Source organism: Seriola dumerili, unplaced genomic scaffold (genome assembly GCF_002260705.1).
Source record: "Seriola dumerili isolate Sdu_G_001 unplaced genomic scaffold, Sdu_1.0 BDQW01000191.1, whole genome shotgun sequence".
Lineage (NCBI taxonomy): Eukaryota > Metazoa > Chordata > Actinopteri > Carangiformes > Carangidae > Seriola > Seriola dumerili.
This window is the reverse complement of record NW_019174446.1, coordinates 10,066,149-10,090,539: the sequence shown is the minus strand read 5'-3', so window position 1 is coordinate 10,090,539 and position 24,391 is coordinate 10,066,149. Positions and strand designations below refer to the sequence as shown.

The following is a 24,391-nucleotide window of genomic DNA, read 5'->3' as shown; positions in this document are numbered from 1 at the left end:
AAACATCGGAACACAATTTAACATTCCGCCTGACACACCCCCCTAATGCACGGAGAGCAGAGCTTTACAGGCAAGAAACTGTCCACATATAATTTCCCAGCCACATCAAACCACACAGGGTTAATGTGAGTTCCCACATCAGTGCGAGCTCGCAAAGTGGATCACGCTTTATTTTAGTCTCGACTACAACCCAGCATGTGAAGTGCGTGCACGCACATGAAGCCTCATGTTAAAAGATGTGTGTATGGTTGTGTCTACACCTTGGTTGTAGGACAAATTAAAATGCGGATGTTAGGTTCGAAATTGGGTTGCACGGTGTAGAAGGAGCACAACAGCAGCATCAGAAAGAGTCATCTAAAGTTTTGAGTTTTATATGCTTTTAGAAAGACAGAGGGTCTTCCATCCCAGAGACCAGACACAGGGCCAGTTGTGCAGAAACACAGATTTAATGTGGCTTCCTCTCCCCGCCTGACTTAATTTTTCTGCTCTGGCTTTTGAGGAAAGCCGGAGCAGACTTTTGTGGATCCGGGAGAAGGATTTGCAAGCACATGCGCCATCTGCAGGACAAAAGACAGAACCAACGTACAAAGACTCGCTGTTGTCCAAAGTCATTACTACTTCTGATATGTTTGTGATGTTTGTTTTTTTTTACTCAAAAATACTCTATCGATATTAAGCATCTGTTTTTATTGAGTAGCCCACAGTAGCTTTAGATTAATGGGTTAACACACTTCTTCAATTTTACTCTACATGTTGCACAATATCTATTTTTTAACTGATTAAAAAAGTTGTGGAAAAATGTGATTCTGTTGATATTATTATTACCAGTCTATGCTTGACATAAGACTATATGTGGTACAATATTTTTTAAGACATTCAGATAGTCTATTCTTAAAAGTAAAATAAATAAATTGGTTGGATATTAAATGGCTTAGTACTTGACCTATACATGAGAACTATCACAATTTGTCCTATAACATGAAGGATGTAGTATTCATGTTAATATTTACCCATTCACTGCAGACACACACACACACGCGCACACATGCACACCCCCACACACATACACAAGCACAATCCAACTGCACTTGGACCTCTGAGGCACTGGCAGTTGTCAGGTTCCATTATATTCCACTGCATATCAAGGGAAAAACACTGTCTGTTCTCCGCATCTTCCTGTCAGACATCCTCCGAACTAATATACAGTATGCACATGGCAGGAGCTTACGCATGAGGAAAGTCCAAGTCCTGTTTAATCTTTGCCATAATGTTCTTCACCAAATTATAAAATAATAACAAGAAAAAAAACATAGAAAAAGAAACAGAACACATCTCAGACAGACTTGATTTATGCACCAATAATCTAAAAGATGCAGCAAGGAATACCAACATGAATCTTTTATTTTCCAGCCCAGAGAGAAGACATAAACCAAAGTCTACATTTATTGCAGTCACTTTTTGTTTTAGAATGAATATTACTATATGGACCTTCACCACTGAATGCTTTCCATTGAAAATTTACCTCTAATTCCTCAAAAATATCAGGGCCTCAAGTATCAAACATACTAAAAAAAAAAAAAATGAGGGCCATTGCATTTGATACATTTTCATAAAATGTACTGGCACCCCTTGAAGATGTCCTTTATTGTTGTCTATTAAGATGGCAGTAGAAAAAATGAAATCACACTTCTCTCATTATAACTAAAGCAAAGTTAAGTATTTACCCTATTTCAGTCATCAGTGTGATTTTCATGAGGAATGGTGCAAGCTTGAAGCATCTACAGCAACCAAATTTAGTTCCTGTTTCTCCACTGCTTTTGAAGAGAGGGGCTCAGTATTCATGCCAACTGAGATGGATGTTGCCAAGACTCCCCTGGTATACTGGTGCTAAAAAGGCAACCAGTTTTGTCCGTTTTACAGGTCCATCATTTCCTCCTCCACAGTCTTTCCACTGGTTTCAACATACCTCTCTTGCACTCCAAGAGTACTAGAGGGTCAATTGTTAGGGAAAACAACAAAATAAGACAATTTAAAATGTGTATGGTAAGATCCAGGTTACATTTAGAATAATCAACTGTAAGTTATTAGACACCTCAAAGTATTCAGTTTTCCAGCCACGTCCCGTAAATGTTAAAGTTTGATTTTAAACCAGATGAGTCACAGTGAGTCACCACAATGATTAGGAAAGGATACGAGTCAAACTGGAAGTCTGCCCCCACAGCAGCTGACATCATGGCCTGCAGATTCCTCTCCTCCAGGTCTCCAAAGCAGTAGCCATTAGCCTTGTCCACTGCTCGTAAGACCTGAATCATGCTCTCTTTGTCCTGGAAACAGAAAATAGAAGCATTTATCGAGGAGTTTTTTTCCTGTAGAAATTCACTGAAACTACCCACTGACAAAATATTTGCAGAGAAAACTCACTGAATCGTTGCTACTGTGCTGTTTGAAGACAACTGTGTTTCTGGTTTCTGACTAATCAGTAGACAACACATAAAGTACGTATATAAGGTATATAGCAGTAATCCTATCACAAGTCTGTGTAATATCTGATGTGTCTCATATGTCCCAATTCTCTTTCCCTATTTTTTCTCTAACTGCCTGAGCTGCGGCATGAAGGCACCTTCCTGAAAAAGATTTTGAAACCTTCTTGGAAATGTGGCAATGCAGCCTTTCCTGCCTTGTTCTCTGTTAATCGAGGCTTGATACTCTGAGATAAACACACTATAAACTATGCATGTATATACATGCATATAAAGCCATAAAACCCCAAACTTCACTTGATTCCAACTCAGAGATTAGCAACATGTCTTTCTCAAGGTCAAAAATGTTTTTCAGAATTTTAAATTTGCTGTGTTAAGTTCCATTGGTAACCAAGGTAACTAGTTTCTTAGGCTACTAGGCTTCTTAACTAAGAGGATGTAGAAAACCTATAAATGCATGAAGGCTGCATTTTCCAAGTGCCAACGTGCCATTTGTATACATTACTAGTCCCTTATGCAGTGATGGCACCATGGTCTAGACTCCTGCATCTTGACACACACAGGATGAAATCAGTCTCCATAAAGAAGTAATGTCAGGGAACGAATACAATGTGCAGACAGCCAACTGCCTTTTACCAGTCCAATCCATCTGCACAAAATTGATCTGGTCTTCAATATGAAATGCTAAAAGCGACTCATGATTATCATCACCAACCTTTCAGAAAGATTTGGCTTGCTTTTAGTAGAAAACATTAAATTTGGGGAAGAAAAACTATTTCTCTGAAGAAGCTTTTACAATCTTTCACAGGTATTCTGTGCTACACGCAGAAACTGAGCCTTCAAAGCCTAATTTCTGTGTATGACAGAGCAATATTTGATAAAGTTGGTCAGGCTACATTAGGGCTGTGACTTCTGGATTTAGTTCAAAGCAGACATTAAACTTGGTAGTCACTGAGCAGTAACCTATTTTAGTGAGCTAGAGCCATGCTTTTCTTTCTCATCACACAATCACAAAGTAGCTGCAGCGCTGCACACAAACTAAGCTGCTAGAGAAAATATGTTACATTATATACCTCTAATAACTACAGGACTACATGAATTACATTTCAAATGATGTTTTATTAAATTAAATTCAGAATGTTGATAACTGCTTCTATACCAGCCTGAGCCACCCAAGCCCTTTTTTTGAATCAGGAAATCCCCAGAGATTCAACTCAATTAATTAATCTACTTAATTAACTTAATGTACTCAACCATATAGTAATTCTGCAGATTTATAGCAATATTAGGTCCTATTGGCTAGAATGTACCACCAGTATTATGAAATGTTTTGAGCCTGAGTCAATGTGGGGTTTTTGGGGTTTTTTTTTTTTGCAATACACAAGAAAGAGCAGTCATACCTGTACATTGAGAGGCACAAAGGAGACGAGGCCGTAATCTTGTATGACCTCTGCCAACTTTTCATTTAGATGGTGGAATTTTTTAAAGAAAGGATCTGCAGCCAGGTGATCAAGAAGATAGGTCAGATCCATAACCTCTGTGTAGAAGTCAAGGTTGAAGGCTGTACATGAATACAGATGAGAAAAACAAAATGTTACCATGGTAGGTAATATTATCTGTTAGTCAATTAAGTAGTAAATCAATCAATTACTAAATAAGTTGTGAAATTATTGGTGCATGCCTGAAAAAAATACAAGAATCCTCTGTCTGTATATGTAATATTTGTTTTGGAAAGCCAATAGCCCTCACCCAGTTTGCCATACTGCTCAATCAAGTCCATCTTGGAGAGGATGTTGACGTGGGGCAGCTCCACGTGCAACATGGTGGACAGGGAGGTACACAGCACAGAGATGAACTTGGCTGGGTCAGCACAGTAATGAGAGTCCACAAGGTGCACTGCTGTTAGCTAAAGAAGCAAGAAAGTGGGGGAGAACAACACTCATAAACCGTATCTAAAGGGGAAATCACTTTCATATTTATTGCATGCATAATGACTATATGGATAAAGTATTGGTTTAAGGCTCAGGGGAAATGAGATCATTCCCATCCCTGAATGCATTAGAAGCTCACCCTGAAATTCCACTTGGCCAACTGTGAGAATATATTCTTTACTGAATTTTGGTGGGTGTAGAGCTCCACCTGTCCAGGACAGTCAAACAAGAAGTAACAGTCACTGTGCTGTTTCAGCTTGTTCTGTAACCAGTCCAGATTTGCTTCAACATACTCCATACAGTAGAGGAGCCCGCCGTTGGGTCCAAGCTTCAAGCCTTCCATGACATCGTCCAGAGTGACCAGCTCTGAGATATTTATATCACAGGAATATGGTAGTCCTTCGTTTGCAGGGTCCATGTTCACCACAACCACCTTCCGTCCCAGGTGAGTCAGGAACTCCTGCATTCCTTGGCAGTAAGTGGTTTTACCCGAACCTGGGGGTCCAATGACCACCTGGCCGAAACGTAGAGGGGGGGTTGCTCCTGTCTGGCTGGACATGGTTTCAGTGCCAAGGAGACTGGGGGGCTGCAGAGGTTCACATTAGATGGGACCAGGATGTGAGAGGAGCCACATGTGCTGTCCTGAGCAGGATATCAGCAGCTAATAGAGTCACCCCAGTCAGTGTCAGTGGCTCGAGGCAATTTGAGCCTTTATTTCGTACTCACAATTGCTATTATATTAAACTCAAGTAGAGTTAATAAAGTAAATAAACCCCAACGATCAATAACGAAATGTTACGCGCTCAGGAAAGTTAACTTTAATGAAGTGAGCTGGCTAACGTTATCTAGTTAGTCTTAGTTAAAGTTTGTGTGCAACATAAACGGGCTTCAACAAACGCTAGCGACAATTTAGTTACATTGTTATTGACTTCAATTTCTAAATTAAACAAATACGGATAAATAATTACCATGTACCGCCGTTATGTTTGCATGCGTACAATGGTCGATAGCTAAAATGCTAATCTACTCTGAAACACATCCGGGTTACCGAAGTGCCAAAATAAAAGCAGTGTTTTTCATTTAATATGGAGTTCTACGCGAATTTAAGATTTATGTCACAGAACTTCATATATTATTTCAGCCTGGTTCTTATGTTACATACTTAATACAGACAGCCCATACGATTCCATACTAATATGAGGTATTAACAAAGGAAAACAAGTTTCTGTGTGACGGTGAGTCAGCAATCTGACTTCACCTTACATTAACTAAGCATATAAAAAGTAAAGAGTTCAACTCAGCACAATTGGAATGAATGGTTTGAAATATGTTTTAATATCAAAGTCTGACAAATAAGAAGTTAAGAAAATATATATACATATATATGCAAAAGAATTATTTGTTTAAAGTCATCTCCGTGGTCCAATGCTGCCACCTGGCTGCCAGCCTCTGTACTTCATACTGGTGTTTGGTTGGCGTCTCAGCAAGGTGTCACCTCCATCTATATCTTTGGGTTTATCATATACTGTAGTTATATGGAAATCTGTTTTGGCCTTTTTCGCAGGATGCAAGACCAGTTTCCTTCCATGATAACTGCAAAGAGAGAAATTTACAATAGCATAAAGAAAACAATGTATAACAAACAAAACAAACAACATGATAAACATGCAAATATGTTTGGTCAATTCTGTTTTCATATTTATACTCACCCAAACCCCCTTTTGCAGTTAGGATGTTGCCCCTCATTCTCCAAGGCTTCAGGGATTCCAATTTGACTGCTCCCCAACCCTTCGCCATCCCTCCACCCTTGCTTCTCCATCACACGACGGCCAACACCCTACCCAAGGGAAATATATTCATTTAATAGCTTGGGGAGAATGTAGGAGACATTTTGAGAAGAAATTATAGGTAGTGGCCACCTCCTTACCTTAGTGAACCTCTCAAAGCTGCCAATAGATTGACTGGATCCAGATCCATTTTCATGACCCTCCCTCAGCCTCTTTTCATACCGCATTCGGACGTAGTCACGGGCATCCATGTCACCTCCATCTGTGAGAGGAAAAGATAGGTTAAAGAAAATCTGACTCTGCAGGGATAATTTAGTTTGGTTCCATTTGTCAGTCGAGGTAAAAGGAAATGTACAACAAACTTTTGATACCTTTATCATAGTAAACGCTCATGTCAACATCCCAGTCGTCCGCTGTTTGTTCATCAAAATCTAAAACAAAGGACAAAGTGACATAAATGTAATCAATATTTCAGCAAACAAATACACTAAATTAAAAAAAAATCCAATTGGAATTTAAATCTATTTAGATCATAACAAATTTTAAAATCAGCCATGAGGTAAGGCTGGGAAATATATGAATCTTTCTAAATTGTATGATTAATGTATTTTTTGCATACCTCCTTCTTCCTCCTGCCAGTACTGGGCGTCAGTGTAAAACACCAGGCCTGAGCCGCCCTTTTCCCACTTCAACTCTATCTCCTCTTCATACAGCCTCTCTTTGCTTCGTTCCTGGCTCGTTACATCATCGTGTAAAGCCTCGTGGCGCTCCCACTCCTCACACCAGTCATCGTCCTGCAACCAACAAGGTGAATAACTGGCAAACTTCAGTGAAGGGATGATGATGATGACATTCAGCCAGCACTCTAACACAGCCTACGGATACTAATAACAACAACAATGCATATATAAAGTATTTGGTACACTGACAGGTATTAACAGATATAAACTTATACCCACATCATCTGCATTTGACTGTGCGTCCTCGTCCTCCTCTTTCTGCCGCTCATCAGTCTCTGTTGTTTCTGTGCTATCAGCCAGCTGCTTTGAACCAGAGGGTGGAGCAGCCAAAATGCCTGGTCCTGATATTTCATGTCCAGCAGCTGTTAATACAGTCTCCTCTGTGGCTGGAAGTGTCCAAGTGTCTTGATACTGGAAAGGTACGTTGCCGTAACGGCGGTTGGAGCTGGTCTTGGGGAAAGTGAGGCCCAACTTCCGGATGAGGCGAGGAGGCAGTCGGCAGGACTGGATGAGCTGGAGGAACACTTTCACTGGTGTGCCCACATTCCCATTCTGCATCAGAGCGGGTGGATTCAGCTCGGATAAGCTTTTGAGATCAGCCTCTGTGAAACGCTCTGTTAACGAAACACGGTGCCGCTGCTCATACTTTGTTTTATAAGGGAAGGATCCATCATCTGAAAGAATTGAAAAAAGTTTAGATGTACATACAGTGATAACAATTTGTGTCCCAATTAAAAAAGACAAAAGACAACAAATTTCCAATAACAGCAAACAAATGAGCAACATTTATTTAAAGACCCCATGACATATTGCATCATTCCTACACTCTTTAACTTAGAGGTTTCCATTTAGATAAAAGTAATGCTTTAAAAGATAGTATATGAATTAAAGTTTATTGATTGAAAAAAAACCCAACATTATCATTTGAAAATAAACATCAAGCATTTAGTGATTATAACTTCACAGATACCAAAGGTGCAGGGAAAAATAACTAAGTGGGCAGTTTTAAGACTATAATGTGAGCTCTCATAACTTGCGATAGGCATCTGTTATTATTGTTGAAGGTCTTAAAAAGAACGGATATAATGGTTCAAATCAAAGCAGCAAATGCCTGTACATCCTGACTGTTAGTCCCTAAATGAGTCAAGCTCCCAATACATTTGAACTTACGATTCCCGTAATGCAACCAACCCCGAAACCCCACTTTATAATAGTTTTGTAGTTTGTAATGCAGGCTTTATGTTAGAAACAAGAAGTCTCTAAGACCATAATGATATTGTCTTATTTAATTTCCCTGGGTTTGGCAAAGCTCCCTGTAGTCACAGTATTTGTGTAAAATCGGTGGAGTGGTCCTTTAATATGGCACCACAGCAGCAGGTGAACCCCGACAAAACGAGGAGTGATGTCCTCTCTCTTCCTACTCTTGTTAAGTCGACTAACAGTAACGTTTAAAACAGGCACAGTTTGAGAAGCACAAGTATAACATCTCACCGACCTTTGTCAGTTGTGACTTTGACTCTCTTGATAACACACCGCCTGGACAGCCAGGTCCCCTTCGAGTCAATCCAGTGATTCCCCGTGTACATCCTGAAGAACCTGTCAGCTTCTTTACCGTGAACTGAGACGATACAACAGCACGACCTCACCGCCTGCCTCTTCACCGAGCTGTTTTTTGTGACCTGGTCGGTCTCCGAAGAAAGGGAGCTGGACTCCTCGCTGTCCCCACACACTGTGTTTACCGGGCCCTCAGACTCTCTGAGAACCTCCGGCCGATGACGGTAGTGAAAACACTGAAACCCGCCGCTTTCTATGAACTGACTGAAATAGTTTCTCAGGTCCGCTGAGCGAAAGGCTACAGGGATGTTGCTAATTGCAAAATACACAGGAGTTAGCCCTTCAGAGTCCGCCATGTTTGTTTATCACCTGGACAGCATACGTCATCTGAACGACTTCAGAAAAGACGTCACATCCGCTTCCTAAGACGTTAAAAAAGATTAACACAATATTCTTTTTATTACATATTACATTAAATTTATTATATAGCATAATAATGTATGCTTTATCTATTATATATTTATTATATATTTATGTATAACAGATTTCTGTAAGACTACTGGCAATAAACATTTAACACACTATAATATTTTAAGCAGATATAAGCACATTTTTAAGTGTGTATTAAATATAGTATTTATAACTTTTCCTATGAAGACATATTTTGTTTTATTACACATGTGTTTTGCTATATTGTCAGCAGCCTCCATAGCCCACAGTAGCTGTTTTAGTTATTAACAAATATATAAATAAACACTTAAATCTGCTTATAATCTGCATCATAGTGTGTTGTAAACCATTTATTACATGTTTATAAGCTGCTATAAATGTTAAATAATGGGCACAGCGAACAGTTTGAGGTACATATGGCTATAAAGGTAAATAAACTAGAGGTTTTCACATTGAGCAGAGTTCAGTGTCTACATTTTTACACATTTATTGTAGCAGTCTTTTTCTTTATTTCATTCTTCTTCTTTTTTTTTTATTTCTGTGCTGTACTCATACATTTCAGAGCAAAACGAACAAAGTCAGGAAGTCAGTTCCAGACAGTGATGTAGGTTCATTGAGAGCAACTTATCCCACACAGTGTCACCATTGGCTTAAAGAGGCCACTGCAGTGGTGTAAGACCCAACCAAAGCCCTCTGACAAAGCAAATCAAACAAACCAAAAAAAACAGCAGATACCTTAGTAGAGGCACTTTTAAGAGAGATTCTCCTTCTTGGATGGCTTCATTTTACAAAAAATGAACATAAACTAGCAACAAACCACTCACCAAACAGAACATTGATAATCTGCTATTCTGCACCCTTGATAACATTCAAAATTAAAATGTTAAAAGGAAAAATGAAACCATGAGAATCAAATGACAGTTACAAGAACTTTACATATCTATTTTTGATTTGTGCAAAAAGGTAACAAGACAAGTAAAAGATGCTTTAATCAGTTCATTTTTTTAAAGTATAATATTCAAATCTGTGACCTCACTAGATGTCTTTCAGAGAGCCAACTAAGGTATATGTTCAGTCAGAGTTCATTGACCCAGAGGCTAACGTTTTATCCTTCACCTAAGCTTTTATCATTGTGTTTTGATAGTAATAGGCAGTAAAACTAGATCCAGGTGTCTGGACCCTGACATCATTTAAACACCATATTACGCACTTACTGTGCATTAGTCATGGCTGTGCTGGCTCACGGAAGCCCACGCTAATCCTCAAGAATGTCTTGATTTTACAGATACCATTATATTGGTAAGTCAGAAATACAATCTTACTCTAAGGTTTATAATATATCTAGATCAGTGCTTGTAAAGTACTGAATGATTAAAACTTTCTGATATGAAAATCATCCACCAAGAGCCCCGCTGTGCACAAGTAGTCACTTAGAGTCTCACAAATACAGTGTATTCAGAAAGTATTAGAACCCATTAATTTTTTTTCACATTTTGTTATGAGTGGCCTTCATAATTCTTAAATGGAAAAAAGTTTGGAACAACCTGCACTCTTCCTAGAGACAATCAGGGGAGAAGGGCCTTGAGGTGACTTACAATGTGACGGTCACTCTGGCTGAGCTCAGAGATCCTGTGAGGAGATGAGAGAAACCTCCAGAAGGAATAATGTGACACTTCGTCAAAAAAGGAAACTGTTATGAGTCATTAATTTGAAGATTTTGGCCTCTCCAACTTAATAAAATGAAGATAAAGTTTCACAGTTAAACTGTAGGGCTTGGTATTATTTGTTTTTATACCAGTGCCAGCACAACAATAGTTTGATATGAAGGAACATAAAATTTTTTTTTTATAAAACTTGTCTTTCTTTCAAGAAAAAAATTCGAATTTCTCAAATGCTTCAGTGTCTCTTAACACAAAGCACCCACATATGAACTTTGCCAAAATAAAATGCACTGTAAAAAATATAACTTAAAACAGGAAACATCTAATCAAAGGATAACTAAACAAGCAATTAATGCTAACTGTGTGTACTTTACTTTGACACACTTAACTACAGACACCTTTTGTTCAGAACCCCGCAAGCATAGAAGTTTAGCTCTATCTTAGTTTAGTATGTGTGTGCTTTTCCAGTATACTACATTCAATTAGTATTTACTCTAATTTCTCCAGGAAATGTTTTTTTGTCAATGATTAATGAATTTTGTGTGATTTCTGGATCTGGCTTACTGTACATGAACTTATGGTGCTGTCCTTGTAAATTAGTAAAATACATTACTTTTATAGTGAACCTGACAGAACTACATGTGAACTCCAACAAACTGAACTCCAGGATAATTCAATGATATTTTTCCCAGAGGATTGAAATGACCCCACAGTGTAGATACAACTGCCACCTTTGGGTCACTGAACCTCTGCTGTATGAGCAGTAGGTCAAGGTCAAGTGTCATGTTCCAGACTCAGTGTCCATCACACACACACATGAAATGGTCGTACTGACAGTTCAATGACCTGGGAAAACTTAAACTAGGGGAAACACAAAAGTCAATATTTGGGGGGAAAACTTACAAGAAAAGCAAACTCTGTTTCAGTGGATGAGGGATGTGCTGACACAGTTCGCTTTAAAATTATCCAATGATTATCTAGATAAATGAATATCACAGTGATAACTTTATAATGCTTTTACAGTCAACTACCTTCATAATATTTTTCAGTTTATATGTATTTTAAATATAATAATAGCAAAAAAAAAAAAAAAAAGGATAGTCTTCAGGTGTCAGCCATTACATCATGCTTCATCAGACCTGGACTTCCTTGATCTCAGAATGAAGCAGTTGTTCCACTTATAGAATGAAGGACATCTTATTTTTACTGTCTTTTTGGCGATAAGCGTCTGTCCTCCGTGTCGGTCTCTGCCTGCTCCTAACCTCTATAAACACGAGCCTTATCACAAGCATTTACAACTCTCAGCATGCCTCATGAAGCCTGAGGGCTGCTGAGTGCATTATAGGTCACTTTGCAGAAACTGCCGCATTCTCGAAGATAACGTAATGTGTTTTATCACGTATTTGAAGCTGGGGTCCATTTTGATTTCGCTCCTGTGAGTATGGACATGTCACGTCTCATATGAATAATCACTGTGTATCATAATGAGATCACCCCAGGAGAGATAATGAGGCTATGAAACATATTCAAAAGAATTCTTTGAAGGATTGAGTAAAAAGAATGATGGAGTAAAACAAACATTTGGTGACTGGTGCTGCCAGTTGTGTCTGGCATGTAATCTCTTTACTGCAGTCATTCATCTTATGACCTGACCTTGACTCCACTGCTCTGTAGTTCAGGTATTCCTCTGGCACTTGCATCCTGTGATGGTTTCAGACTTCTTGGCTTGTGCATCAGGTGTCCTGCCAAAAGTAAAGAGCATAAAATGTTTTTAAAAAACTGTATCAGCTGTCATTATATAATGTGATAAATATTTCAGTAGGTACATGTTGCTGAATGTTCAAACCAAAGGAGTGTGTTATTGAAAATGTGCTGTTTGTTTATTTGTGACAGTAATAAAGTCATTTGCTTATCAGTCTCAAACCTCTGTGCCAGGCACAAGGAAGATAACAAATTAGAGTAAACTCATTTAAATGACAAGGGGAACATGCATCACCTGTTAATCAACTGAAATTCCATGAATTGTTTTGTTCCATTGTAAAATAACCAAATATCTTACAAAGTCAGTCTGAGACACACCAAAGCTCTGTAACATCAAAAGACCCTGTTTTAAGTCACTATATTGACTGTGAAAGAAAGGCTCAGTCTTTTTAGTCACAGATTTAATGTCAGCCTCATGACCAAATTAAGAAAGTTCAACAAATTTGGATTTCACATTACTGTAGCCAAATGCAAAATGTAAACTAGAAGGACACGAGAGGGCAGACCATTCAAAAATTTGAATTCACAGTAAATGATACAGATCTGCCCCAGAATTTAATGGGTTCTTCCCTGGTCCATGCTACATCCCTCCAACAGGTTTGGTGCAAATTGATTCAGTACTTTTTGTGTGATCCTGTTGACAGACAAACAAACAAATGTGGGTGAAAACAAAACCTCCTTAGGAATTTTTTTTTTGTTGTTGTTGTTGTTTTTGTTTGTTTGTTTGTTTGTTTTTAACCAAAATTCACATAAAAGCACACAAGGACCTGCAAATGGAAAATGCACTCCAACAGTTGGAGGACCCTCACAGTGTGGTATCAATCCATCTGTCACTTCATACTTCTTTTGAGCTTTAATGATATTTTGAGATGGCTGTGCAAAGCTGCAGAGCTATAGGTACACTATCAAGGACACTGAGGTCAGTATCCTCTATCCTCTTTCTTTAATTGCCTCAGGAGCAAAGCTATATGAGAGGTTCAGATTGAAATACCTCAATAATGCAATGGATTGTTTAGACGTTTTGTATAGACAATCATGTTCCCCAGAGGATAAATCCCAATGACTTTGGTGATCCACTGACTGTTCCTCGTTCACTGCTCCTCTTTCATTTTTTAAAAAAAAAAAAGCCTCAGTAACTATTGGATGGATTGTCATTAAATGTGTAACATCTTTTCACACTCCCCTTAGGATGAATTGTAAAAATTTAGATTTCTTAATTTTTCAGTCTAGTGCCATCATAACATTATGCAGATGCAAATTAGCTTGAAGCTACAATCTGGTGCGGCGCATGAAATGGTGACATTTCTGTTGAAAGCTGTACCTGGTCTCTTTTAAATATAAATAAATAAATCAAAATTGAAAAACACCAAAATTTGAATTTAACTTTGACTAATTTATGACCAAATATTTGCAAACTAATGACATTCCCATCAGCCTCAGCTGTACTTTGTGTTTGATGCTAAGTAGCAAATATTAACATGCTAACACTCTAAACTAACTTAGCTTAGCATCAGTATGATGGCATTGTCATTGTGAGCATGTTAGCACAATGATGTTAGCATTTAGCTCTACCTTAGTGCAGTCTTACAGAGACCACTAGACTTTTTAAACTCCATTTATTTCAATTTTATAGGTTTAAATTTACTGAAAGCATAAAAGGAACATTACATGAAAGATAAAATATCAGCAATCAGAATATATATTTTCTAGTTTCTATTTGTTCTATGGTCAAAATTTTCTGAGGGTGATGAAGGTTGGTTGGGTGGGGCAGATGACCTTGATATTATTTAAAATTCTAGCAACAGATCTGTAAAGCTGTTGGGTAAGCAATGTTGGCTGATTTGAATTTATTTAACAATATCACAGGCAAACAAATATTGTGAAAAAAGGTTGGATTGGGCACTTTTATAATTGCAACAACAGTTGCATTTCACAACCTAATTGGCTTTTCAAAATCCAGTTCCAGTTATGATTACAGTAAGAAAAAGAAGTCCTAACTTACAGGTCAATGCTCTTTGGCATCTTTCCAGCTCTCTAGGTGTGAGCTGGCAGTGTACAGGGACACAGTGTGGGCCTGATTACCTCTGCAGTCCTTGGTAGCTTGGTACCGCCTGGGTTAATGACACTGGTGACCAGATAAGGCCCAACCCTCTTGATATCCAGGCGTTACTCCACCAGCTCCCTTTCATTGAGAAAAGCTTATCGGTTTCCCAGGGTTATTCCATCAGTCACCTGGCAGAGTAGATGGTTGTTTTTCACAGAGACTATATTGACAAGTCAAGGTCCACTAAGTAGGGTGGGTTGGCCTTATAAATACAGGGACACTTGAGGTAGCAGCAGCAGTACTCACAAGCTCATCCTATGAGAGGACACTTACATTTGACCACATAGATCTCTACAGCCTACAGAATGGATAACGGGTGTCATTGTACAGCCGACACCGACAGGCTCTCAAACCCTATTCTCTACAACATCCTGAGCCAAATGGATAACAGCAAAGCAGGTCAAAACAACTTTAACTACAATTCAGTACCTCATAGATGCAACTGTGAGCTGCGACGGACAGTGTGCCTGAAAAGGCCAGCTGAGATTTGTAAAGAAGCTTCAGCAGTTCTGGTTAAAACCATCCATTTCATGAAGAACTTACCTGCTTTTAACCAGCTGCCGCCAAATGACCAGCTCTCACTTCTCAAAAGCTGCTGGGCACCACTCTTTATTTTGGGCCTGGTCCAGGAGCATGTGGACTTTGAGGTGATGGACACTCCTGCTGACAGCATGCTGAAAAAGATTCTCCTGAACCGCCAGGAGAGCCCTGAGATGGAAAGAGAGCAGCCCACCATGGCCGGTGTCAGCAAACTCAAGTCCTGCCTAAAAAAGTTTTGGAGTTTGGATTTGAGTCCAAAGGAGTACGCATACCTCAAAGGGACCACAATATTTAATCCAGGTTCGTGTTGTTCTATAATACAAGAAGTTACGTGACAATACTTCCAAAAATTTGGTTCTCAGGAGTAAATTTTCAGTCAGTGCAAAAACTACATTACACGTCTGTAACACACATTTCCTATGTTTACTACCAACAGATGTACCAGATTTAAAGGCAGCTCTGTTCGTCGAAGGCTTGCAACAGGAAGCTCAGCACGCCCTCAGTGAGGTCGTCCAGCTGATTCAACCCGGGCCCCAGGAACGCTTTGCTCGAATCCTCCTCACAGCCTCCACGCTGCAGAGCATCACACCCAGCCTCATCACTGAACTCTTCTTCCGGCCCGTGATAGGTCAGGCTGATCTGCTGGAGCTGCTGGTCGACATGCTCTTCTGCAGATAGAGGATGTGGACTTCATGTGACTGTCCTGGAGAAAGTTGAATTTTTAACTGTGGTGTTGCAGAACTTTTTGTTGACCAACCTCAGCAATGTTCCCTCATGAAATGAAGGAACGCCTGATGAAAAAAAACAAAAACAAAAACAACAACACTATTACTTTTTTATATTTACATTGAAGCTGAGGTCACTTTAGCCCTGGCTGAAAAGATTTTATCTGCTGAAGAGGAAAGATTTGAGTTTCCACATAGACTGACCCCACTGTTCATATACTGTACCTTATGTGGAAGATCTTATCTGTTTGCGTTACTGTAAATAAGTTTTATCTGCATTTACAGAACATTTCAAATAAATATATTTTTGTACATGAATGTGATAGTGAAGTTCTGTCTCAGTCTTTTAACAACACTCAGTGAGCCAAATCTGACACCATATTTGTCTTATGTGCCTGATAATAACACATTTTCACCCCTACAGTTTATATAGCAGGCTTCTTATTACTGATGGGGTGTGCAGCCAAGTATCGCTCAAACCCATTTATTTTAAATTCTTGTCAAGGTGATTATGATGAGGAACAAAACCCCCTTCATGTTTCACTTTCTGACCAAAGACGATGTAGCGTTACAGCATGTAAGCCCTGTTGTTTTCTTGCAGTACTTTGTCTCCCTCTCATGGAAGTTAGTAGAAACCCTTAGCTTATTCCGGCAAACTACAGATGGACAGAGGCTCATTAACACACAAACATTTAACAAAATAAAAGCCCTAGACAAAGTAATTATCACCACAAAGGTCTGGCGGAAGAAATATCTGAATGCTAAATCAAGTGTCCTAAACATGTGAAGTTGCTGTTAATAATCTTCAGGCCGTATGTGATACAGGACAAGCCCTCTTGATTCATCCTAGCCTGTGGTATGTTAGTTGTGAAATAGCAAGCTTTTTCATGACACCTCATACAGGTAAAACAGGAATGTGCTGGTGGGGGCAGAGAGCCAGAGGAAATGGGGTTACACAGGGCAACTCAACAGTCATGAAAAGAAAATCCAAAACCTCAACATTTTGCGCAGAAGAACACAGATCGTTTGCTCATTTGTTGTTTTCTGGGCTCTGTTGAGCAGCGATAGTTTTGTACGATTAAGTAAAAAATCTTTTTAACTATTAATTTAATTTAATAATTTCTTGATGCTCCATCTGACCTTATTCTGCCCTGCTGCCAGATGCTGATGTTTAATGTCTGAAGTTTTAAGGCTGAAAATGAGACATTACTGCACAAAACATACATATTCCCTTAACAGTGATTAGCACTGTGATTTTAACTGCAACTGAAAATATGTAAATGGGCCATATGTATTTGTTAATAAAACAAATGTTGTTGGTGCTGTCTGTCCTTGGTGCTCATTAAATATGTGTACTACATTTTTGGTTGGCAGCTGCAACAATAGGCCTTTCACTTGAAGGTGTACTGAGGTATATCTTAAAACATACATTATTGGTATGTATATAGGTGATATTTAGGTAAGTTCAATTCATTTGATCCCAAGGACTTCAGGACAGGTTCCTGAAATCAGGCTGATTTTCTGCACTGCTTCTTCCCTTTGACAAAGACAAACCCCAGGATTTTATTTCCTTTTTGTCAGAACCAGCCAAACAAGTTTCTTCTTTTGCTGAGGGCGGAAAAAGCCTGTCTGGTACAACACAGTGACCTTAGGGAGATGAGCTTGACAACAATAATCCAGTAGATAAAGAGGAAAAGTAGGCTAAAGAAACAGCAGCAGAAAACCCTGTGAAGCAAAGACTTGTTGATGTATGAGGGCATAATTTGTTGCTGAACAAACAGATGTGCATTCATTGAAATTAGACAAATGTTTTCATGGCTTGTGTAGAGAGAGGGAACAAAAGTTGACACAAAGCTCTGCCAGCATGGAGCAGTATGTCATATTATCTCTAAACTAAACTAAGAACTAGAAGACAAACTTAATTTCTATGCATATACATGAAACACATATACATGAAAGGGCATAAACAACCATGGAGATTTTTATTTTGTTAAAAACAGGACTTATCTGTGAGTAAAAAAAAAAAACTGTGACCAAATGCCACAAATGGTTTAACAACCCAGAAAGTAACATTGACTTGAAAATATGTACATCAAAATATGGCTTAACAATACAGTTTTCAGATGAAAACATGCCTCTAAGGAATTTAAATGGCAGGAGTCAATAAACCCATACATACTGTACACACACAATGACTTGCATAAACAATCACACACACAAGAATGAGGACGGTTATGTTTAACATCAGTCTCTATCCTATGGCCTGACTGCTACAACCGAAAGGAGTGTAACCACGTTTCTTTTTCTGAAAAAACGTTAAAACACTGCATACTAATACATCAACACTTGCTCTGTCTTTCCCTGTGTGTAAAAAAGAAAACTCATTCTTTCCTCAATGTTCATTTGCTGGAAAGATAAAATGTACTTGAATTTAAATGACACTCCAACAGCAAACATTAGCCGGACCACGAAAAGGAGAAGTACAACCACCCCAAAAGGTGCTCCACTGAGTAACAGCATAAATGATAGGAGAACGATAAAATTGTCCATCTATTTGGCTACATCCCTTGTCAATACAGGTACTTTTGCTTCGGTGTTGCCCTTCAGAGAAGCAGAGGGGCGCCTGAAGAGTCTCTTTCCGTGTCATGATGGTAGGGTGAGTAGGCTGTGGTGGTGCCGGAGGAGTACGCTGCCAGAGGAAAAAAATATTTAATGCATTGAAAACAAACAAAAAAAAAACAAACAAAACATAGCAGTAATAGAAATAGCCAATACAGTATGTGTTATATTTCATGCACACACGGTGAGATGTGAAATGTTGAGTTTAATCCAGGACATGACACATATCCAGGCCGCAATGTGAAAGTTGTGGAAACACAACGTGGTGTACCCTCATTCAAAGACATGTAACAGGACACCCCCTCCTTCTAACCGCCTCTTTGCAGAACAACAACAAAAAAAGAGAGGCTGCTGTGCAGTAATCCATCTGTAACCCAAGTTACTTGCTAAAATTACATAATAAACCAGGGAACATCACGTGGCGTACATTTAATGTGACTTGATCTGCTGTTTTAGCAGGTGGTGTAGCATGACCACTGAGCTGGAAGGGAGAATGAGGCAGGTTGATAGATGGGTGTAAGGTGGCAGATGAGGGGAGGAGGCAGCTAATGAGCGAGGGATTGTAATATGCAGAGAAAAGGGCAGGAATGTAGAGTTTTCACTGCTTAAAGAGTGGTATGTATACAGGAGGTGAGAAAATGCCTGCAGCTGCAGCAGGTACAATGGATTGCAAAGACTCAGTCCCACATACTGATTCACACACTGGGGGGGTAATTATACCTCAATGACCAGGAGAAATAAAGACTGTAGCTCTATTAGCACAATGCATACAATTAAGATTATGACATGCAATATGTCTAACCACTAATCACACGCTGGTGCTAAATGATTCTGGATTTAATTCAACTCTTACTTCCTCATACAAACTTTTTCTTCGACACAAAAGAAGATACAAAAGGATCAGTGTGCCCGACGTGGAAAATTCCCACATGTACTCACTTTTCCCGCTGTAATGTCTCATTTTCCTCGCTAGCTCATCTGACGGCGTCTGCTCTGACACTTTCACCTCAGGAACTGCAGCAGGGGATGAGAAGAAAAGACTAAATGAACACACGCAGATGAGGAGCTTCGACGCACATTGACACCCTGTCATTTTACAATTAATCCTTGTCATCCCGTTTATTGTGCAATGTGTTTTAGAAGACACAGTGTACCTGTACCAGCTTGTCTCAGATCAATTAATTGTTATTAGGTCATTGTCTGTACAATACCTGGCATTTCAGGGTTTAAAACTAGGTACCGAACAAAAGAGCTCCAGCAGTGCTCCAACGGACACTAGTCGAGTCATTAAAGGAAGACAGGTTAGATGATTGGTTTATTTGGTATGTTGCAGCCAGGCAGAGGTGAAAAGGGTTGTCTTGTGGTATCTTATAAACATTTATATAGCAGTAATCATTACTGTTATCTGGTTTAAATAATACTGCATGACATTCTTACAGTCACTGCTCACGAAGGTGTTAGTCATGGTCTCGTTGCCACTGTCAGGGAGAGTCCCGTCGCTCCTCCCATTAGGACGCTGTCCTGTGGACTGGTGGCCCTGGCTCTTCTTGCCCTTTCGCGTGCTGATGCGGATGACTCCGTGCACCAGCTTGCACTCGGCCTCCTGCTCCTGCAGGTTGTAATCCTGAGCGATGCTGTAGATGAGCTCGCTGATCTCGTTGGTCTTGCGGGAGAAAGATGAGTCAGAGGTGCACTTGGCCAGCTGGTCAATCTGGTGGAGGGCATAAAGCTCCAGCAGCTTCTTGGTGATGAGAGAGTCAATGTCTGTGCCAGTGTCACTCAGGTCATCTAATTCATAGTCCTCTCGGGATAACAGGCTAGTGTTGCTGACTGGCCGGTGACTTTCCCCTTTGCCCGGTGCACGGGTCCGTTTGGGGGCAGCAACCGGATACCTTACTGTCTGGCCTGCAATGCGCACATCCGGGTAGCGAAAGCTGTCACTTGTGGGCAACTTAGAGGCTTTGGTGGCCTTGCTGGACTCCAAAGGGATGCCACAGGTTGGGTTGGTCACAGCCAGGCCATTCGGAGGGTGAGGATCACTACCTGCTTTAGGGGGATGGTCTGTGGAGCTCTCGTTAACAGGCAGACAGGGCTCTCGGCTGCCATAAAATCCACAGGTCAGTACACAGCAGATAAGAGCCTTACAGCTGCTCCAGCCCATAGAGGCACAGGAGCCACAGGCATGTCTGCTGGTAGGCGTGTTGTCTGCTGACCCAGGAATAAATCCTATAGTCTCTGAGCCCCGTGCTGTGCCGTTTCGTGGGTGGCCTCTGCTGCGGCTGTACTTGTTCTCTGAATACCGGGAGTGGTCAGTGCGGTGTTCATGTAGATGCTCCCCATGAGGATCCTTGTAAGACTCTTGGCTGGCCGTGCTCTCCCTGGATATAGTCCGAGTTTGTCTGTACTTTTCTGACCTGTGGCCGGAGGTGTGGTGCTTGTAGTGGTGGCGGGACGCCTGGGGAGCCCCTGAGCTGTGGCCAGGCATGGCTCAAACTGCCTGGGACCTGGTGTGGGAGAGGCATGTTTAGAAATAATAACCAGATGTAAACCTCCCCTTTTGTTGCCACACAGGCTTACAGCATTTGACGCACCATGGCACAGTAAAATAGGCTGTATTTAAGATTTCTATAGTAAACACTCAACCTCTAGTGAAGTAACTTACCGGGAAGTTCTCAGAATGTAAATAAAGTGAGTAGATTGATCACTGGCCTGATAATAATTTGGCCCATTTCGTCGCGCTTAAAGCTTGTTTGGACTACTACTGGCAGGAAAACTGTTCAGGCAAAATCTCATTCAACATTCAAACGTTTTCAGTTTTACTTACAAAACATTCACTCACCGCATAAGAAGAAACAGTTGTGGGTGTCTTTTATCCCAGGTAACTTGTTCTGCCAGCAAACCGCGGAAGTCTCAGACAGAAAACTTTGTTCTGCTAGCGCCTCAAACAGAGAAAAAAAGACGTGTTTTTACCGCCCACAGGTTTCCAGGTGAGTTCACCTCCACCTAACAACAAAGTTTGCGAACCGAAGGTGAGGCGCCTCGACCGAACAACACAACTCGGCTCAATGTCGTCTTTCTTTTGGTAAAACTCACAGTCTTGTTGCCGAGCGGCTCCCAATGTTTGGCTATTACCTGCGGCTACAGCTAATCCCAGGTCCTACACCCACCCACAGGTGATTTGTGACGTCACGCGAGGCGGAGAGAAAAGGGGAAAAGATAATAAAAGTCAACAAAATCAGACTGAAACATGAATCAGGGAATTTTAAAAAATTGTTGTAAAACTGATTAAAAAGCGAAAAATAAAACCTTTGAGCTGTCCATACCCAGACTGTGACGTGCAACACGACAACTGGTGGTGAAATTTTGCACTTTACATTGTGACAAGCGGACTTTTTAATAATAGCATGCTGTGAACACACACATAAGGTAGGCGCACAGCTGCAGAGCCAGCAGGCGTGTTTCCAAATATCTTTCATTCTCCCCTGTTTCCCCTCTGTGGAAACACTTCATCACGCACTGAGGATTGAAATAGAAGAGCCTCATCACCTGGAGAAAAGTCTGTGTAGCGTGGTGTCTTTAGGTTGGTCGCAATAAAACAGATGAACAAGAAATTAATTTCATTAAAATGTCACTTTATTTATCCTCAATGTAAATACAGGTTTCACATCATACAGTGGCTTTAATATCTACTCCTTAGACTATTGTAATACTGATTACGTTATAAATACTACTCAGCAACACATAGCTGTCTAAATTCAGGGATTTACTTTTTTTTTAGACCTATTCTAAAATTTACTGGGTGCCTATGGAGTACAGTTTCTTAGGTCAACATTTCCATGCCAATGATCTACCATCTATTTCCTTTATTTATCAGGCAGTCTTCTGATAATACCAAAAAACAAAGAAAAACGTTAGTTAGGAATAACTGAGATGTTTGTGTAAATTCAATCTATCTTATGTGATATTTTCTTAGAAAATGTATGACAAACAAACAATATTAATGTCAAATTACATATACAATGCTACAGTGCCTCAAAAACACAAAGGCACTTTTAGGGTGAGATTTATCAGTTATAACTGCAGTATGTACAAAAACATAAAATTAGTTTATAAATGGACTGGCCTAAACTATCCATATCTACACCAAGCTCATATTTTGTTTAATGATTTTAGTTTCAGTAAGAGATCATAAGTTCATAGGTGGGAAGGTTGTCACCTGTTTGATCTGTGTGTCTGAGGGAACCTGAACAATGCAGGTATCATTTGGCAGCTGCTGTGACAGAGCTAATCTTAAATGCGCTTGTGCCCGGCTGCCACCCTTATTTGCTGTAATGTGCCCCAGCCGGGGGTCCGAGTCGATCTCATATCGGTAGTGATATCCCTCCATAACGTCTCTACATGCATCCCTCATTTCAATGATCCAATTCTTCATGCCTTTGCGATTCAGGTAGAGCACAAAAAGAAAGACCATCCCCACAAACCCCAGCACCAGCCCTAGGAAAACATAAGATGTCTGGAGGGTGAGGTCAGCCACCCCTGCTTGGACTGGAACAACACACCCAATAGCCTGGACACTGAGTCTTTGCAGACGGGCTTCGGTTAACGCTCCAGGTGAAGCACATCTCACAGCATCCACATCTAGCAGAGCTCTTGATTCATTCAGCCAAGTGACAAAATTACGGATTTCACAAGAGCAAGTATAAGGGTTGTTACCAAGGTGGATGTGGATATTCCCGAGCTTCTCCAGCTCTTGTAGAGCCTCGGCCCTGAATATTCTGAAGGCATTCTGTGTCAGGTCCAGCACTTCCAGATGGTTCATACCAGAGAACGTCCCACTGTAGACAGCTACCAGAGAGTTGTTGGTGAGGAAGAGCTGCTGCAGATTGGGAAGGTGGGAGAACATGCCTGGGGGAAGCAGGGCGAGGTGGTTCCCAGAGAGGTCGAGGCGGAGGAGACCCCCAAGGCCCCCCCAGCGTAGAGCCGTGGTGAGGTCTGTCAGGGCGGTGAAGTTGTACAGCGAACGGCTCAGGTTGAGCTCCTGAAGGGGACTGCCGGGTATACTGAGAGCCTCCGGATGGATGAGGGCCAGCTGGTTCCCACTGAGGTCCAGGAAGCGCAGGTTGATGAGGACAGAGAAGCTGTGAGATGCCATCTCTGTAATTCTGTGAAGACGACTAACACTGTAACATCTGTCCTTAGACATGCTTGGATACAAGTCATGCATGTCAAAGTAAATTAATAAAAACCACATTCACGGAAAAAAGACATTGTTTATTAATAGATTAACATCAACAAAGTTAGTCATTATCATCCAAATATGGCTTAACATACATGATTGAAACAAAAAGACTAACACTGACATTCTCACCTATTATTGCTTAAAATTATGTTGGTGACATTCTCCATCTCTGTAAACGAATCAGGTGCAATCTGGTGTATATTATTCCCTGTGATGATGACAGTCCTTGCATATCCTGGAACACTTTGTGGCACCGTGAGCAGATCCTTAGAGACACATTTCACTGTGCGAGTGACAGCAAAACACTCGCAGCCAAAAGGACACTCCAAGCACTGGTATGGTGCACAAAGAAGGATTCCCAAAAACACACGGACTGCAAAAATACACATATCTGAATTATAGCCAAAGAAAAGGAAAGATTAAAAAACTGTTAACGCACAAGAGTAGGAATTACAGCAGAAAAAAAACTTGATTCCATGTTAATATATAATTAATAAATCAAATTATACATTTTATCCTAAGCTTTTGTTCTGACAAAAAAACAAAGACTGCTCCCTCCAGCATCAGTCTCTCCTCATCTGCTCCACTCTGGGAATAAAGGTTCCCGTAAATTGATGATAGTTCATATCACACAGAATCTGCTGGATGAAAAAGGTGCGTGGTTCCCTTAAAGGTACAGAGGACAATTAGAGCATCCACAGCCTGTGACCTACACCACAGTGTGACAGAGGAAACGGGGAAAAGGCTACAGCACATCCAAAGTAAAGTTACAAAAACAGAAATATTTAACTGATAGAGAT

At 40.3% G+C, this 24,391-nt stretch overlaps 5 protein-coding genes across 5 annotated transcripts; 1 reads left to right on the top strand and 4 right to left on the bottom strand.

The window, feature by feature from the left end:
• Window positions 1-1,344: 1,344 nt before the first annotated feature.
• gpn2 (GPN-loop GTPase 2) lies at window positions 1,345-5,426 on the bottom strand. The gene is made up of 5 exons (XM_022753437.1): window positions 4,551-5,426; window positions 4,230-4,386; window positions 3,881-4,041; window positions 2,194-2,324; window positions 1,345-1,987 (listed from the first exon to the last, which is right to left on the bottom strand). Exons 1-5 carry the CDS (start codon window positions 4,968-4,970, stop codon window positions 1,915-1,917), a joined length of 942 nt encoding a protein of 313 aa, XP_022609158.1. The 5' UTR covers window positions 4,971-5,426; the 3' UTR covers window positions 1,345-1,914.
• A 321-nt stretch (window positions 5,427-5,747) lies between these two features.
• On the bottom strand, window positions 5,748-8,850 carry gpatch3 (G-patch domain containing 3). Its single transcript, XM_022753516.1, has 7 exons — window positions 8,434-8,850; window positions 7,158-7,612; window positions 6,818-6,992; window positions 6,570-6,629; window positions 6,339-6,460; window positions 6,121-6,248; window positions 5,748-6,004 (listed from the first exon to the last, which is right to left on the bottom strand). Exons 1-7 carry the CDS (start codon window positions 8,846-8,848, stop codon window positions 5,821-5,823), a joined length of 1,539 nt encoding a protein of 512 aa, XP_022609237.1. The 5' UTR covers window positions 8,849-8,850; the 3' UTR covers window positions 5,748-5,820.
• Window positions 8,851-14,743: 5,893 nt separating this feature from the next.
• nr0b2 (nuclear receptor subfamily 0 group B member 2) lies at window positions 14,744-15,980 on the top strand. The gene is made up of 2 exons (XM_022753542.1): window positions 14,744-15,308; window positions 15,445-15,980. Exons 1-2 carry the CDS (start codon window positions 14,774-14,776, stop codon window positions 15,684-15,686), a joined length of 777 nt encoding a protein of 258 aa, XP_022609263.1. The 5' UTR covers window positions 14,744-14,773; the 3' UTR covers window positions 15,687-15,980.
• A 1,761-nt stretch (window positions 15,981-17,741) lies between these two features.
• Window positions 17,742-21,457, bottom strand: kdf1 (keratinocyte differentiation factor 1). The gene is made up of 4 exons (XM_022753517.1): window positions 21,192-21,457; window positions 19,790-20,856; window positions 19,292-19,366; window positions 17,742-18,422 (listed from the first exon to the last, which is right to left on the bottom strand). The coding sequence occupies exons 2-4, from the start codon at window positions 20,835-20,837 to the stop codon at window positions 18,337-18,339; spliced, it is 1,209 nt and encodes a 402-aa protein (XP_022609238.1). The 5' UTR covers window positions 20,838-20,856; window positions 21,192-21,457; the 3' UTR covers window positions 17,742-18,336.
• Window positions 21,458-22,538: 1,081 nt separating this feature from the next.
• On the bottom strand, window positions 22,539-24,386 carry LOC111227879 (trophoblast glycoprotein-like). Its single transcript, XM_022753607.1, has 2 exons — window positions 23,721-24,386; window positions 22,539-23,514 (listed from the first exon to the last, which is right to left on the bottom strand). Exons 1-2 carry the CDS (start codon window positions 23,978-23,980, stop codon window positions 22,539-22,541), a joined length of 1,236 nt encoding a protein of 411 aa, XP_022609328.1. The 5' UTR covers window positions 23,981-24,386.
• Window positions 24,387-24,391: the final 5 nt, after the last annotated feature.